Source organism: Volvox carteri (genome assembly GCF_000143455.1).
Source record: "Volvox carteri f. nagariensis unplaced genomic scaffold VOLCAscaffold_46, whole genome shotgun sequence".
NCBI lineage: Eukaryota > Viridiplantae > Chlorophyta > Chlorophyceae > Chlamydomonadales > Volvocaceae > Volvox > Volvox carteri.
The window spans coordinates 894,282-911,636 of record NW_003307589.1 but is presented as its reverse complement, the minus strand read 5'-3'; the positions used below and the strand labels follow the sequence as shown (position 1 = coordinate 911,636).

Sequence of the window (17,355 nt, the reverse complement as noted above, 5' to 3'; positions counted from 1 at the left end):
TGTTGTATCGCCGTTATATAATATCGGCGGCAACACGAACATATAAATAACATACCAATGACGACTTGTAAAAAACGCACAGGATGAAAAAGCATTCTTGTGACACATGTTTGTTCTCGTACCAGAGGAGCGTTTCTCGTACCAGAAAAGCGTCACGGAGTAAAGCGCCCAACACCAGCAGCACCTCAGGGCCTCGGTCCCCGCATTACCTGTAGCGCCTTCAGCTCGCCCTCCAGCCTGGTGGCTCGCGCGTCCGCCAGTGCCGCCTTGCGTGCCTCCTCACGAGCCGCCTCCTGTAGCGACAACAGCATGTCCTGCATGGGCGCGGTGGCCTCAGCACCCCTGCGGAAAGACATAAGGCCGGACGGGAAGAAGCGACAGCGACGCAAATACAACAACAAGAAGAAAAAGCGACACAAGAAAAGACATAACGCTTCAATCGAGAGTTGAGGTGCGCGCCGCTACAGCAGTGAGCAACAGTGAGCACAACTACGGCGGCAACAGAGACGGTGCGCCATGTGCGGATATGGTACGTGATCTTGTAAGTGTGTGACACGAGGTGCGGTGAGGTGATGGACCGGAACGTTGGACTACATCCATCTTTGGGTTGGATTGCCCTGATGTCGCTACGGCTGCTGCTAGTAGCCCACGTAAGAGGTAAGGAGCCCCAGGATGCGCCATGGAGAAGACACTTCGCGGCATCGTGGTAATGAGCAGAAAGCACCTCCTTCCCTGCCTCCTTCCCTGCCTCCTTCCCTGCCTCCTTCCCTGCCTCCTTCCCTGCCTCCTTCCCTGCCTCCTTCCCTGCCTCCTTCCCTGCCTCCTTCCCTGCCTCCTTCCCTGCCTCCTTCCCTGCCTCCTTCCCTGCCTCCTTCCCTGCCTCCTTCCCTGCCTCCTTCCCTGCCTCCTTCCCTGCCTCCTTCCCTGCCTCCTTTCCTGCCTCCTTCCCTGCCTCCTTCCCTGCCTCCTTCCCTGCCTCCTTCCCTGCCTCCTTCCCTGCCTCCTTCCCTGCCTCCTTCCCTGCCTCCTTCCCTGCCTCCTTCCCTGCCTCCTTTCCTGCCTCCTTCCCTGCCTCCTTCCCTGCCTCCTTCCCTGCCTCCTTCCCTGCCTCCTTCCCTGCCTCCTTCCCTGCCTCCTTCCCTGCCTCCTTCCCCGCCTCCTTCCCTGCCTCCTTCCCTGCCTGCCTGTCCATGACCGTATCCAAACGCCACCTGATTCTCTGCCCGGGTTGCTCGCGTATTAGGAGCGCGGGAGGGGCGGTATGTTGCTCCCTTATTCAGAAGAAGAAGCAAGCACATACACCACTATCCGACGCAAACAACCCACCCGCCCAATGTCCCGACCCGCCGCGCCCCGAGGAGGGCACGAGAACGTCCTCCCACAACGACGCTGCCGCGCGCCAGCAGACCCAAAGGCCATGGTCTTGCAACCTGCCAGAGTTCGCATTTTCTTGGCCCCACTTGCGCACCTTCGCCGGCTGCCGCCCGCCGCCGCATGCTGATGTTGCTGCTTCGCCAACGCGGCTTTCAGCTCCGAAACCTCCTTGGCGTGTTCTTCGCAGCGAGCCTCCAGAGCTACCAGCTGCTGCTTCACCTCTGGGTCCTGTCAATGGCAGGTTTTGGGTGGGTGGGACCGGGGTCGACGCGGGTGTCGACCAGGTGTCACACATGGCAGAGGGTTCCCAGACCCGCTTGCACTGCAGTGCAATGTTTAGGACTTGCAGCTGGCAGCTGCAGTTAGGCGTACCATGCGGGCGATGGCGCAGCAGCGGATCTGAGCAAGGTCCAGATGCTCGAGGCGCCGTGGTACCGGGGTCGCCGACGTCAAAGCTCGGAGCCCTGCCGCGCGGTTGATGTGAGAGGTTTCCCCCACGCTGCCGGCGCTGGATGCCTCAGGCGCCCTTCCGTCTGCGCGGCTGGGAATGCCATTTCCTGCTGCCAGCTGACCCCTGGGACAGCATCGCAGGCAACACCGGAACACCCCAAATGGGCAACCTCAGCTGATGAGGTTTGGAGATTCGGTCATAAAGGGGTACGAAATAGGCGCTGCGCAAACCGTGCGCGCGGGAGGCAAGCGACTTACATCTGGATCAAGGCTTGCAACCGCTCGTTTTCAAATCGCAGCTGCTGTACATGGGGCTCCAGCGCTGCAAGCAAAACACTTGCAACTCCTTCGTGTTCCTCCGCGAGTTCCTGCGCTGTGCGTAGATGAGCAGCAACTTCTGCGTTGAGCTTCGCCTCGTCCAAGCCATGGCGCACGAGCAGCTTCCTAAGGATAGCTAAGGTATCCAACAGTTCACGTTTTTCTCTGAAGTGTGACTTCGTCAATGCTTGCACGTCAGCCTTTTCGAACCAACGTAACTTTCGAGCGCTTTCCAAAGGAAGCCGAAGATACTGCCTATCACCATGTTGTGCTGCGGGCTGACTGGTCGTTGCGTTAGACGTCTTGAGGACGCCCGAGATGGCGCCCACAAGCCTATCCATACTGTTTTTTTTACGTGTTGAGCATCTTGCAAGTCATTAAAGCGGGTTTGATAATCCAAAATTATCAATACCATCAATGTTATGCCCTGTCGTCGCACAGTTTAGAAGTTCGTTAGTCACGGTTATACATGACAACAGCAAGCCACTCCTTGAATGTGTGCCCCGAGCCCCGGTCTTCTGCGTGCGAGGCTATAGGCCCTGTGCGTCAACATCATCTTTTCGGAACTGTCAAGGACTATATATACCGCCCCCGGTGTCTTCCTGGAAATCATTTACCTTCCACATTAAGGTAAATGATTCACAACGCGAGGATTTTTGTTGGTTTGTGGACTGCGAGCACGAAAAGGTAGGGCCAGCCAGTCTGCTGCCCTTAGATTGAATTAAGGGCAAGAATGCGGATTAGTACCACAAGCCTTAACCCGTTAGTGCACCTGTTCAGGCCCGCATGGCGAAGAGCCTTCAACGATAAGTGTGTAGGACTGCCGTATATATGTTTGGGAAGATTTCGGGGGTAGCGGGGTGCACACGTCTCCCGGGGGTGGAGTAATGCACCGCACAGCACAGAGGAGCACAGCGGTTGTTATCAAGCGCGTAGGGGAGCTATTTTCTGGACTTGGCCTGCTTGTTTGGCTCGGGAAGCCCCGGCTGCTGCCGGCGTCCTAATCAATGATGAATCCCCCAGTAAGAGGGGGGTCAGTGGGGTCTTGGCCGTCTCCCATACGCACATACTTTGTCGAAGCTACAGTCATGTGACGCGCCACTTGCTTCGTTTGTCGTCATCAGAGTTTGGGCGCCACTTATACCCATGGCGTCTGCCACTAGTCGGGCGCATACAATAGCTGCAGGATTATCACCATGCCCTCTTCTATTGCGCTCGGTCTTACGGCGGTCATGTCTGTCATAACTCCTAACCGGTGTCAGTGCGCATGTACCCAACATGGCCAACTTTTCACACGCCTAGGTGTACTTGCTAAATTTGGTGCGTCTGCACAAACTGCATGCCCCACTCCAGCACTAGTGGCACAGAGCGCAATTTGGAGCACAGAAGAGCGGTCCATGGTTCCATGCATTCTGCGGTTGGCTTCCCCTGCAGACCTGGTGCAACTTAGAAACAGACTTCATGATAAGCTTGAGCTCACCATTGGACGTTCAAGGGCCGTTACATGACCCAACCGAAAGCCCAACGCAACTGCATGAACTGGTTGTAATTCATGGCTCTCCTCTTAGAATATTAAACACTGGTATACGGTGTTGGAGGCCCGTAAGCGCCTTCGCTCGTTTAGGCCGTACAAGGTCATAACGCTCACAAAACAAAAAACATCATAATTTACACACCAATGCCTAATGCAATAGTGCTATCAAATATTCACGCCTGTGTGCGTGCTTAGCATGTCCTGGTAAAGTGCAAGCACGGGATCGTATAGCGATCAAGCAGAAAAACAACGCGCTACATGAACATGCGAGTTGTCCCCTTTATAGCCAGCTGTGAGCAATGGACCGAAAGTGACAGCGTGGCGTTTGTACGGCGCGTATCTGCTGCGTATCTTTCGTATCGGGTTCTTGTTTCTCGTCCGCCAGGAGGGTCAGCGTCGGCCAGGGAGGCGTATCGCACCAAATCCCTTACATACTGCCAGAAGTTCAAGGCTTCCAGTGTAATGGAGGTTGACGCCCTCAGAGCTCTCCCAATGCATAATCCTTGTTTAATGTAACCCCTAGAAGCGCCTGGCCGCCATGCTCAGTCCCCAGGCAAACGCTTCACATGCTTGTTGCAATCGTTCTTCCTAGCCAGTAGATGGGGTTTGCTTCGCGCAATTGGATGGAGCAAGATACAGGGGATAATGGACACAACAAACAGCGGTGAGCGGGTCGCAGCACTGCTGGGATGGCGAGACCGGCCTATAGGCTGCCGACAGCTTGCAAGGACGAGCACATTGCCATTTGCTTTAAGGATGTGGCAATCAGCTAAGCGCACAAACTTTGACGGCGAGTGTGCAGTGCACAACGTGCGAACTCCTCCTGCGTCCCGCCATGCAGGTCGTGAGGGCGTTAACGCGAAGAATCCTCCACGATTATTCAATAAATCATATGACTGGGGAACGTCACTCACAAGTGAACTTCTCCAGGTAAGCCAGTGGCGGACAGCCGGCATGGTTGGTCGCATGTGCAGCCTGCTTCTGTTTGCCGGCCTGCACAGTATCCTGGAGTGCCTGGGTTTTGAGGTGGTTTTTGTTACTTCCGATTATGACATGGTTTAGGTTTTGCTCATATTGTGTCGTAAAGCGCTGCGATACAAATCCCGGGTTGCCGATGCTGCGTGCTTGTAGGAGATTGCGCGGCGGGCAGGGCCTCACAGTTGGGGAAACTTTAGGTGTGTCTGTCAGAACTGGCGTCGCGGCGTCAGCCTTGCCGTCCGCACAGTCCGCCTCACAGTTCCTGACCGCAGCGCAGTTCCAGCTTCGGGCCTGCAACCTACAGGCAATCCCCCTGGGGATGCGCAGCAGCAGCAGCAACAACAACAACAACAACAACAGCAACAGCCGCAACAACAGCAACAGCCACAGCAGCAACAGCGCCCTACACGCAAGGGCACGGCGGCGGGACGTCCCGCGGGTCGTGGCGGAGCAGCAGCAGCAGCAGCAGCAGCAGCAGCAGCAGTAGCAGCAGCAGCAGCAGCAGCAGCAGCGCCTGCTGCACCTGCTGCACTTGCTGATGCCGCCGAAAACCCCGCGCAGGACCACCAGCGGCGGCAACATCAGGCAGCCGACGTGGGGCTGGCGGCAGCACAACCCGATGAGGGGTACGGCCGCCTCAGCACGGTGCCGCCATTCACTCCGAACACGCTGCCTCAGGTCCGGATCTCGCCCCAGCAGGGAGCCCCACAGAGACTCCTCCAAGCCGGTCTAAGGGAACAGAACCCGGCGCTGCCATGCCAGCGGCCAGCGTTGACGGGCCGCGGCTTTGCCTCCGCCTCCAGTGACAGGCCCCCAACGAGGCAAGCTCACCTGCAGGAGCCGTACACGTGTACGGCAGCTAACGGCTGCAGAAGTGCCGCTGCTGCTTGTGCTGGCGCGCTGCCGGCTCCAGGTGCAGCTCCGGAAGCGGCGGCCGCTGGCGGCGACGGGTCCTGTGGCCACGCCGCCGCTGTGCAGCGCCCGGAGCTGGACTCACTTGCTGGCGTTTTCAACCTTCACCGTCAGTCGACAGTGGCGGCGGCAACGGCTGCCGCCGCTGCGGCGGCGGCGGCGGCGACACGGATGCAGGCCGAGGCCAGCGACTCGCAGGCAGCTGGCGTCGCTAGCTCTGTGGGCAGCAGCAGCATTGTCGTGTGGAGCTTTCTGGAAGCGGCAGACAAGCTGGCATCGGCGTTTCCGTCGTACGACAACCTCAGCCTAAACTTTGCAGAGCCACTGCCGCTGGCGGCGGCCGGCGGCGGCGGTGAGGTCGGCAGCGGTCGCTGGTTGCAGGTACGGCATTTTTTTTTCAGAATCGGCAAGCGCCAAGGTCGCGGTGCTCATGTTTTGACGAATTTGAGGCGGATAAAAGCCGGAATGGAAATAAAACGCCCCAAGTCAGCAGCTGAGCCTTCTCTGCTAATACTTCCTCCACGCCTGTGACTGTCGCCGTACAAGGAAAGAGTCGCATTTTCCCTCGAGCTGCTTGGGCCTTTTTCAGGTTAGGGCAACCGCACGGCCACTCCTAATAAACTGTCCCCAACTTTCCATACCTTGGTTCGTCGTGCTGAAGCTTCAGATTCTTCCCCAAATCCACATCCCTCTGTATTTTGTGTGCGTGCCTTCCCCTCTTTAGGCGGAGGTGAGCGCCGCACTGCAGCAGCTGCTGTCTAGCCGTCTTGTGTCTTTGTCGCTGTCCGGACACACGCCATACACGCTTTTCATGGCCTCGCCGCCACCGCCGCCGCCGCCGCCGCCGCCGCTGCCGCCAGCTCTGCCGCCGCCGCAGCCACAGCACCGGCTGCAGCGCACGTCCAAACGCGCGTCAAGCGCCGACGCGGCAGCTGAAGCATTGGGAATGGATGAGGCAGCAGCAGCAACAATACCAGCAACCGCAGGAGGAGCAGATGACACAGGAGTTGCTCCGGCACGCATACTGCACGCAGCAACAGCAGCAACGATTGTTGCGGAAGGACCCGCAGGAATTGGCGACGGCAATCGGGACGGTACGTATAGATCTTTGGAGGTGGGTTCCGGAGCCGTCGGAACCTGGGAAGCAGCTGCCTTTAATGTCAATAATAACGAGCCACGTAATCAGCGTCGTCAGCGGAAGTTACAGCCGCCCTTGCAGCAACTACAGCTACAGCTACAGGGGGGGAACAGCAGCGCTGAGCAGCACACGGCCCTGGCGGCGGCGGCGGCGGCGGCCACTGCTGTCGGCTCTTGTCGTTGCGGCCCCCGGATACCGTTTACGAGCTCGCCTGACGCTGACGGTGATGGTGACGCCGACGCCGACGCTGACGGTGATGGTGATGGTGAGGATGAGGAGATGTTCACGGTGGTTGATGCGCTCAAGGCATTGGAGGACGAAGCCGCCATCACCGCCCCTAACGGCCCCAGCCGCGGCGCCAACCCAGAGGTGTGCAGCGCTGGCGTTGGCGCCTGCGATGGTGTGTTAAAGGGCCGACGACGACGTTGGCGACGTTGGCGAACCATCCCAAGTAACGCCGCAGCGGATGCGGCGGCAGCGGTGCCGTACCAGGTCGGTGCCGAGAGCAGCCTGACGCAGACGGTGACGATGGAACCGCCAGCGCAGCGACAGCCCCGACGCGGCGTGACGGCGGCAGAAGCGGATGCAGACGCGGCGTTGGAGCCTTGTGTCGTACCCGTGGGCAGCTGCTCGCCGGCCGTCGCTGTCGCTGCTGCGGTGGCGGCTATGGCGGCGGCAGACGGACATCCGCGTGGCTCGTCCTGCAGCGCACCGTTTCAAGGATCGTTGAGAGCGCACCGCCACGTTGAGGAAGCCGCTGGCGGATTTCGTTCTGGATCTAGATCTGGTGAATCTGACCCAGATCGGGATGGATCCCATCGCTGCTACCATCACTATTCATCATGCAATGTCGCAATGGCGGTTGAACGACGGCGTCCGGTGGCAGACGAGGCTGATGATGGTTTCGGGGCCCTCCCTGGCAGCAGGTCTCTGGTTCCGGAGCGTGGCGGCAGTGGAGTACCCAGCACTCCGGGACAGGCGGATGGCTGCTGCTACTGCTTGCCCGGTTCAAAGGTTGGGATTGGCAGCGGCCGCGGCAGCGGAAGAGATCCTCCTCTAAGTGCTGGCGACTGGTTCGCCGGCCGCGGCGGCGCTGGCCCCGTGGAATCTATGGACCTGGCTAATGTGGATGAGGGGGTAGCGGGGGGGTTGACGATGACGGCGGATGCTAGTGCGGGGGACAGTGGCCCCGGCAGGGTGAGCGCTGGGGAGCCCCGGGAGGGAACACATGGTGGTGGTGGTGGCGGCGGCGGCGGCGGCGGCGCTGACGGCGGCGGCTTTGTGCTGGTGGAGGAGTGGTGCAGCACATGTCCTCTGGGCAATGCGGGCTTGCGGACAGCTGTTTGGGCGCGCCTTCGCGGAACAAACTACCGAAACCAACCGAAAGCAACGGATACCGTTGCTGCCGCTGCAACGATGGTAACGGCAGCTGCTGCCACTCCAATGGCAGAGACGGCGGGGATGGCTGATGTCATCATTCGCAAGAAGAACAGTCGTGGCGACGATGGCACGGACGGCGGAACGACCCGTGGGGGCAGAGGCAGCGGCGACGGTGTCAGCAGGGACGGCGGTAATGGCGATGGCAGTCACTCACGGCACGCTGACGGCAGCGGTTGCACGGCGCATGCAGTGATCCCCGTACGGACACAGACCACTGGCGACAGCGGCGGCAATGCCGTTCATGCCACCCATGGCAGTTCTGGAGCCCAGGAAGGGAAAGCAGCGGCGGGTACGGCAGCCGCCACGGCGGCGACTCCTGCTGCCGCTGCGGCCAAAGGTGGCGGAGGTGCTGCTAAACAGCTTGCCTCCGTCGGGGCCAGTGGCGGCGGCGGTGTGGCGGCATCCGCTGGCGCACGCCGGGCGCAACGTACCGAGTTTAGTGCCGGTGTCACCGCCATAGGTGATGCCCGAGCTTGTGGAGATGGCGCTATGATTCCCGCCGGCGCAGGCCCGTCCGCAACCGCTACTGCCGCCGCCGCAGCCGTCGGAGGCGGCGCAGCGACAGCTTCGGCAGGATGGCATGGGCGCTGTGCAGACTATGGCGGCGGCGGCGGCGGCGGCACAGCTGGTGTGATGCATCTACCAACCCCTGTCGCCGCCTCCGGGGCCTGTGTCGCAAGGACGCCCCCGCTGCTGTCCCGGCTGTCCCAGCTGGTGTCGCTGACACTGGCTGCAGGTCTAGGATTTCCCAATCCCCAGCACTTGGACGCGATAACGTCCCTTCGGAGCTTGCAGTGCCTTGACATGCGGGGAGCGAAGTTCATGCAGGTACGCTGTAACATGTCGCACCACGTCGTACCGCGTCGTACATCACAATCTGAAGTGGCGTACCACCAAAATACATGCAAAGGGAAACATACATGCAAATGTGGCACCTTTGAGGGCGGTCAGGAGAGGACGGCTCCCTACCTCCCCCCTACCTCCTACCCCAGACCCACCCCCCCAACAGCGCCGTCCTCACCCCTCACCCCTCACCCCGCTCGTGCCACGTGGCCGCCGCGGGCCCCCCGTGCCCTCCGTTGACAGGTGGATGGCGACGCCTCCCTAGTTGCCCGACAAGCTTGGTCACACATCAGCAACGAGCACGTGGCGGTGGTGGCGCGGTGCACCTCCCTGACCTCTCTGTCGCTCAATCACCTACACCCCGTCAGCGGCAACCAGCTGGCGGCGCTGACGGCGCTCAACAGACTTACATACCTGGCGCTCACGGACGCGCTGTCGGGAAACACGGTGCATGGAGCGCACATCAAGGTGGGCGGATTAGCTCTTGCGGGAGCTGTATGAGGGGGTTGCCACGCTTGAATGTCACGCGGAGGGAGCGGAGGTGCTGGCGACGGGGTGATTATATGGATGATTATAAGGCGAAAAAGGGGGGATGCCGACGGTTGGGAATCGTTTTTTTTTGGATTTTGAATCCGGAGACAACGAAAACACCCCGGGGGGAGTCACTTACGGCCTGGAGGCTTGACGTGTCTAGGCCCTCATCTGTCTGTCTGTCTGTCTGTCTGCCTGTCCGCCTGTCTGCTTTTCTAACTATAACCAACTTGTGTGTATGTACGAACGTATGTATGTATGTCCGCCACCAGGTGCTCGCGGAGGGCCTTCCCGAGTTGCGAAGCCTTGACATCAGTCGGGTGACCTGCCCGCCGCTGCACTTGCCGCCACAACAGCAACAGCCGCAACAGCCGTCGACCGTGCAAGGTCTAGTGGCGGCGGCAGCAGCAGCGGCAGCAGCAGCAGGGGGGGGCCTCAGCAGCGTTGGACGCGGCGGAGCGGCCGTGGTTCGCCAGGTTCAGCCTGTGCTGACGTCACCGGCCCCGCCGCCGCCGCCGGCGCTGCCGCCGCAGCAGCAGCAGGAAAAGCAGCCATTGCCCTCTGCAGGCTACGGAGTTGCTATCAAGGCTCGGTCGTCCTCTCCTTCCGCCGTGGCAAACCTGCCGTACTGGCAGCCCTGGGGCCCTGTGCTGGGGTTATTCCGCCGCCTGACGTCCCTGCATCTACAAGTGGGTCAAGAATCCCCCGGGGTGGTGGTGGGGCGGTGGGGCGGATAGGACAGGGGATTGGAGCCGGCGGTGGGGCGGCGGGGCTTTTAATCAGCACCCGTGGGACCCTCTCGTTTTGTCCGAAACGAAGCTCGAGGCGTGGGACGGGTTTGGTGGCAGTGGTGGCAGTTGGCAGTTCCTGATAACGAGAGAGGGAGGGAGAGAGGGAGGGTTGATGCGTGCGCGCGTGTGTGTTGCAGTCCTCCCCGCACTCTTAGCCTCACCCTTCTACCCGCAGCGTCTCTCTACTCGCTGTCGCGGTATCCCTCCATCTATCTCTCGTTCTCTCCACCAGGTTGGTCCTTGTGCTCTGATGATCTCGTTGACTCAGCTGAGGCTGTTTGGCGGATGCTGCTGCTGATGTGGTGGTGGTGGTGGTGGTGGTGAAAACGAGTGTGTGTGTTTTCATGGTCTGATCAGCAGGGTGCGCTCTGCACTAAAATGCGCTTCTTCACTTGCCAAAACAGGTAGCCTGCACCTTCGAGACAGAGCTGCTCAGCGGGGTGGCGGCGCTGCCGCTCCTGGACAACTTCTCCATGGAGCTGCTGGACGTGCCGCCGCCGCAGCTGGCGGCGATGTTAGAAGTGCTGGCGGCGGCCTGCCCCGCTGCCGCCGGTGGCGGTGGCAATGGCAGCGGCGGCGGCGGCGGTAGTGGCAGCGGCAGTGACAGCGGCAGTGACAGGAGGCGGAGGCGCGGTGCGGCTCCCCCAGCAGCTCAGCCGGCTGCTGCTGCTGCTACTGCTGCTGCTGCTGCTGCCATTGCCAGCGGCGGGGGCCGCAGCGGTGGCGGCTTGAGCCGTGTCCTGCACGGCCTGACGCTGACGGCGTGCATGTTGTACGACGAGCACTTGGAGTTGATAGGTCGGCTAGGTCAGCTGCGTTGCATCCGGATGGACCAAGTGGACATCCGTACTCGCGATCCGGACGGCTGGACGGGGCTGTCGGGTGTACATACCCTGGAGTCGTTCAGCTACCGAGCCTGGAACAACCCGGTGCTGTCGGCGGCCAACCTGTGCGTCCTCACAAACGATAGCCTCGCCATGATGGCGGCCAACTGGCCGCAACTGCAGCATCTCAGCTATCATGGCAAGGTGAGCTCTAGTTGTACGGCGTTGTGTTTATGTATTATACGGCAGGGCCTGCATGCGAGATGGTGGCATTTATGGATGCGGTACTTACGGCAGGTGTCGGAAAAAGCGGAAAGGTGTGTATGTATGTTGTTACAGGGTGGTGAAACTTCGCCAGCGGCCCCCTTTCCCGGGGCAGTCCCTGCTCTCCCCTGCTAGAGGGGCACCCTAATCCGTCACCCCATCCGACTTCAAAATGGTTCGGCAACTCACCACCAGCATCCAACCAAATCGCGGATCAAATCGCCGACCAAATAGCGGATCAACGGCGCATCAACTTAGTTCCGGATTAGCTCGCAAGTTGATTATATCGCGTCCATTATCCATATGATTGAGGGCCCACCTCCCATTTCACCACTCCTTTAACACCCGAGTAGCCGGCAGGCGGACTTGAACCCGGGGCGGTGCCATATGTATGTACGTATGTGTGTATGGCTTGACAATCGAGCATGTGAGGCTTTGAAAGCTTCTATATGCGGTGATGCGAGTGGGTGTCCTCCGGGTGCTACTGCCGCTGCGGCAGCTGTTGGAAAATGTTGTACCGTTGGACGTTGCGGTACTGCTCTACTTGCTGACGTGTCCGCCCCGGTCCGCCCCGGTCTGCCCCGGTCCGCCCCGGTCCGCCCCGGTCCGCCCCGGTCCGCGCAGGTGGCGCTCACGGAGAAGGTCGAGGAGCACCTGGCACACATGAGCTGCTTGACGTCCCTGGAGATAAGCGGTACGGACGGTACGGCGGTTCGCGTGTGGCGCAGCGCAGCGACGGGGCAGCTGCTACGCACCGTCACGTTGCCGTACACCGCCGCCGCCAAGGTGTCGAGCCGTAATGGCTACGTGACGTACAGCGATAGCGACGATTCCGGAGCCAAATCGGAGGGTTCGGAAGCGTCGGTGAACTGGATGGGCGACACGGGTTACGTTACAAGCGAGTACGACGCTGACTAGGTTTTGTACGACATGCACCGCTTTCACTCCCCCGAGTTCTGTGCTCTTGTACGGGGGGAGCTTTGCTCCGTCGCCATCATCCGTCGTAGAGCCGTCGCCCCAAGGCTTTGGGAGTTTGAGGGCCGTTACTTGGGTTGATAGAGATGATGGCGCTTTCGGGAGATGCACCCGTATTGCTGCGGGTGATTGAGTGCTGCTAGGCAAAGTAGACGTCGACTGCTGCTGTCCACCCCTCTAGAAATGTATCGGTCAAAGATAAGATACGCGCATAAGCGAGATGAATAAAAAAGGTTGGTGCGGCTGCTGCCGTACATGCAGCGTAGCCATATGCTTGGATTGGCCATCGAACGGATGCGCAGGTTGAGGGTGAGGTTGACATTTTGAACTCCTGTTTATTGATACCTTCAAACGGATGCACAACATGATTAACATTGAAAGCATATTAAGAATTATTGCTTCTTGGCGTACATGAACTTATGCATGCAATTTTGAACGGATGCGCATTTGATTTCTTTCGGTGTATGTGTGATTATGATACACGTACTTTTGCATCCTTGGAATGCATGGTGGCGCGCGGCGGAAAGTTCCTTGTGGTTGGTCAGCGTCCCCGCTGCCGTACTTGTTACGCCGTACGGGCCGTACATCCAATCTGAAATAGATGCGAACAGTACCGATGTAAGTAAAAGTTTTTGTAAAGGGTGAGGTTCGAATCGTTGACTTCCACAATATTGCATGCCGGGATCTGCTTGTTGTTGTTGTTCTTCATCCTTGCGCCTCTTGGATTTAGTTTGGCTTTTCTACAATCCTGATGGTCGGGTAGGTAGGTAGGTAGGTAGTAGAAGGCATGGGAGGTGATTTGCTATCCTAGAACTGTCGTACTTTTCTTTGTGCGTGTGTCGAGTAGGATTTGTTCCATCCACTATTTTCAACGGATGCCAGGTCGTTGGTTTGAGGGCGATGGGTTATTTAAGCTGTTGCTGTTGCTGTTACTAATAGCAGCTGCAGCAGCAGCAACATTGTTTGTGTAATGCCCGTTTGTTTTCGATGGAAGCACGACAAGATTAGTGCGGCGGGAAATCTGACTGTGGCAAATGCATTTGCATTTGGAAGCACGGATGATTATACTGACCGGTCAATTACGGATGATTGGCGAATACAATTAGCAATACAGACATGTAGGTTATTGTAGTGTAGTGGTTGTAGGGGTGTACGTGCTGAGATATAGAGGTTGAGCTGTTGCGCGTTGTCGCATACTGTCGTACAAAACATAACTGCTTGCTGGTCGTTGTGTCGAACAGCTGGATGAACGGACTAACGGATGCATTCAGGTGTACGGGGTATCCATGGTTGATGGTGTACTGCTGCCGTATACCGTACAACGAAGCAGAGGTAGGCAGGACCCCGTAGGACTGGCAACAAGACGACTCAACACGTGCGTTGTTGTGCGGCCCTCAGGCCTATCGTAGGGCCGCGAGGTGGGCAACAACCTTCAAGGGTGCACTTGCCTGGGAAATGAGATGCTCATTTTCATACTTTTCATGTGGTATGCTATTCGCAAATGTGTGGCGCTCTCTTTCGAGGCCGATATCACGGCATGTATCTTTCTATACGCTACCGTCAAAAAAACCGCTCTCTCAGGGAGTCTAGATCTGAGCTTGCTGCGCTTCGGTTTAAATGGCATGGATCCCACGCATATCAGATGTCTAGTCAAACCCACGGGAGTCTACGCTAGTGAACTCCAAAACAGGTGAAACTGGTGGAAGGTGACGACGGCGGTGATTTCTCGCCTGTGTCGATGTGCACACATATGCGGCCGTACATATCAGGGAATGCCGCGCATCCATGATGTCGACGCTTGCGCATATGTTGAACCGAGCCGGCTTCACCTTCTCAAGCTTTTACATTAGGGCGAGTGTGGCATGAAAACTGTGTTTGCTTGCAAGCGTAAGGATGCAGAGTGCCGTGATGTGCCGTGATTAGCTGTGCTGATCAGTCACGTATGGAGGGTCTAGTGTACGACATACTCCGCAGTGATCAAGATCGAGGAAGTGTTTCCGTACACTGCGTTTTGTTCATGATTATGCTGACGGAAGGGTCAGCAGCAGCAGGAGGACGGCCAACGACGCAACCTGCGACCGTTGGATAACAGCGGTTTGGCTGGGCTGCGAGCCACGTGGTGTGAGAGAACATCATCTAAGCCCCTTAAAGCACGTACCAAAGGATCCTCCTCCTCCCCCATGTGTTCTCTTGATTGGCTCCTGTGATACACGGCTTTCCACGAGTTGGCTGCGCCATCCACTTAAAGTGGTAAAACACGCGCGAGTGTGTGTTCTGAAGGTGTGATGATGGCGGCAGTAAATCGGCGCTGTTGTAGCGTGAAGAAGCCCGAGTGTCCAGTCGGTTTCCCTCAGCGTTTAAAAGGGTTTTGCGTCGGCGTCGAGACTTGTCATGTTGGCCTGGCAATCTTGAAAGGTGAAAGCGGCCAAGCACCCATCTAGAAGAAGCATAGAAGATAGTGAACGACGCGTACAGGCTCATTTGTATGTATACATACAAATTCCTGAGGTGTGTGAACAGCATTTGCCCATGATGCACATGACACACCCGATGCTGCTTTTGCGTTTAATAACACCCCCAGAAATCCAATCAACCTCGCTCTGCAAGCTAAGTTGTCACCGAGGATGTTTGTTGTCGCGGATGGGTGCATTAGTTGTCGGGGGTGGTTGTAGGCGAAGAATGCTCATGCATGCCAAACCTCCTATAACTGCACTCAAAATACTAAAAGCCAAACAGTTCCTGGAGCCGCGCAAACAGGGCCTCTGCCAAAGCGCCTACACACAGTGCACAAGCCAGCCCCTGCCGCAACCTGAGCGAATCACCCCAGAAGGCATCACCCGACAGGTCTGGAATGATGCAGTGCTACGAGGCGCGCCTTGTCGAGCCAATACTCAAAACTAACAAATTTGTCGTTGCTGCACTACTACATCTACCTACCACTCAGCACAGCTGCCAACAAAACAACCACACAACACAACCACTTGCCGAAACGGGGCCTGGCCCTGCAACTGTGCTCACCAAAACAGACCCCGCTCAACCCTCAACCCTTTTTGTTATCACAACAATCTTCCAATATAGCTTTCCCAAATCGTCTTAAAAATCCTTTTTTATTGGTTTAATCCTCTAAATCTCCAACCGCTCTGCCCGCTGGACCCCGCTGGACCCCGCTCTCAGCAGCAGGCCCCGCCCGCGCAGGCGCCTGTCAACCCGCTGGTGGCTGGCGAGGCTGCCGTCACCTTGGGGCCGCTGCAGTCGAACTGCCCGAAGTGCACCGCCCGGTCGCCAATGACCGTGAAGTGGGGTCGCAGCCAGGTCTCCCCGACCATGGAGGCGGTGTTGCCGCACACCAACATCGGCTTGTTGGTGACGAAACTTGGAGGCGGAGGCCGACATAGCAATGGGGCAGGGCAGGGCAGGAGCGAGGACGGAACCGTAATGAATGAAACAAATTTAAACCGCAGGCCAGGGGGCCTGGAGGTGGAGGGGGAGGACGAGCGGAATTGGGAAATGGAGGGGAAGGAGGAGAACCCTCCCTCGAAAAGGGATGGTGGAGGTCGGGGGGGTTAGCGGAGAGCTGCAAACCCGAACAAGACTCTAGAAACGCGTTCGCAAATGGCCCCGGAGTGGGCGGCAGGTGGCCGCCTGCTGTCGTCATGTTGCCGTGGCACATACAGACATACACCTATATATACGTGTCCATACACTCACACACACACACACTCTCAGGCTACACCCCGAGCAGTGCTTCCAAACGAAAGCACGGCTTCACCGACCTCGCCTCCTCCTCCCCTTCCCTTTCTTGCTGCTTAATCGGCAGTGCTGTGTCCCTGTCCCGGGAACGACTGCTCTCCCCCTCACCCCCCTACCGGTGATGGTCGTCCAGGTCGTAGGCATGCGGGCAGCCCGGGAGGGTGCCCTTGTAGACGGCCACCTGGAGAGCGGGTAGGAGGGGGTACGAGGGGGAGAGGGTAGGAGGGGGGTTTAAGAACTGAGTGGGACTCACCAGTGGGACGCGAACGCCGAATGAGGCGGTAGGAAAGGCAACGCCCGGAAAGGTGGGGAACGGGGGAAGGGAACGGGGGAAATGGAATACCAATGACGAGGGTGCAACCCCAGAGGAGCCAGAGCACCCCAGGCAGAGGGCCGCGCAGTGAGAGCCAACGACCACATGATGCACGTCGTGATGATGACGGTGATGATGATGGTGATGATGGTCAGGGTTCTTCACCAGGGTTCCCAAAAATTTCGGCCGTGTCCGAAACCCTCTGAGTAACCTTTCGGGGCCCTCCCCGAAAATTTTCCTGTCAGCCGGATAGTGTTTTCGGGTATGGTGATGATGATGATGGTGACGATGATGATGGCGATGATGATGACGATGATGGCAGTGATCGTGGTGGCGAACGCATGAGCCAGGATGGAAGGCAAGGCGCGGGGCAAGGCAAGGAAGGTGTCCCATCACCTTCTTACAGATGACATGCAAACGGCTATGAAACACGCACACAGGCACACAGAAAGATACAAACGCCAGAGACAGACGGGGTTGCAGTCTCGGCCCCTGTCTCAACCTCTCATCACATCTACCTGCCTCAGCGCCCGTGTAGCCATTACTGAAGCATGTACACACATGTGCACCCATATACCGCATGCATGCCCATGACGCTCCAACACAAAGGGGAATGGTAGGAGGGAGGGGACCACCCCTGGGGGCCCCCCCGGGGCATATTTGGCAGTGCTACGGTCCCCTATCCAGGAGTCGCGCCCCGTGTCCGCTGTTCTAGATCCTTCGCAGCCCTCTAGAGGGGGAGGGTCCTCCTCCATCCGGCCCTCCCCCCGGGTGAACACCTAAGATCCAGCTCCATGTGATGCGAGCAACAACAGCAACAGCAGCAGTAGCAGCAGTGGCTACTGTTGCTGCTGCCCAGTGCATCGGTTGCTATTGCCGCTCATCGGTCCGTGGTGGCCCTACCCCTACCCCTACCCCTG

General features: G+C 58.5%; 3 protein-coding genes across 3 annotated transcripts in view; 2 read left to right on the top strand and 1 right to left on the bottom strand.

Moving 5' to 3' along the window:
* Nucleotides 1-672: 672 nt before the first annotated feature.
* VOLCADRAFT_95759 (uncharacterized protein) lies at nt 673-1,194 on the top strand (the record flags this gene model as incomplete). The annotated part of the gene is made up of 1 exon (XM_002954865.1): nt 673-1,194. One exon carries the CDS (start codon nt 673-675, stop codon nt 1,192-1,194), a length of 522 nt encoding a protein of 173 aa, XP_002954911.1.
* Nucleotides 1,195-4,321: 3,127 nt separating this feature from the next.
* Nucleotides 4,322-12,315, top strand: VOLCADRAFT_95758 (uncharacterized protein; the record flags this gene model as incomplete). The annotated part of the gene is made up of 12 exons (XM_002954864.1): nt 4,322-4,340; nt 4,518-4,606; nt 5,216-5,332; nt 5,568-5,675; nt 5,744-5,918; nt 6,291-6,296; nt 6,601-8,972; nt 9,231-9,455; nt 9,791-10,207; nt 10,485-10,541; nt 11,092-11,337; nt 12,022-12,315. The coding sequence occupies 12 exons, from the start codon at nt 4,322-4,324 to the stop codon at nt 12,313-12,315; spliced, it is 4,125 nt and encodes a 1,374-aa protein (XP_002954910.1).
* Nucleotides 12,316-15,542: 3,227 nt separating this feature from the next.
* Nucleotides 15,543-17,355, bottom strand: part of VOLCADRAFT_95757 (uncharacterized protein) — a gene marked incomplete at both ends in the record, with an annotated part of 5,897 nt that continues 4,084 nt past the window's right edge. Inside the window, 3 exons of the mRNA XM_002954813.1 lie at nt 15,543-15,843; nt 16,239-16,303; nt 16,601-16,673. Coding sequence (XP_002954859.1) covers nt 15,543-15,843; nt 16,239-16,303; nt 16,601-16,673 — 439 coding nt within the window. The remainder of the gene's footprint in view (nt 15,844-16,238; nt 16,304-16,600; nt 16,674-17,355) is intronic.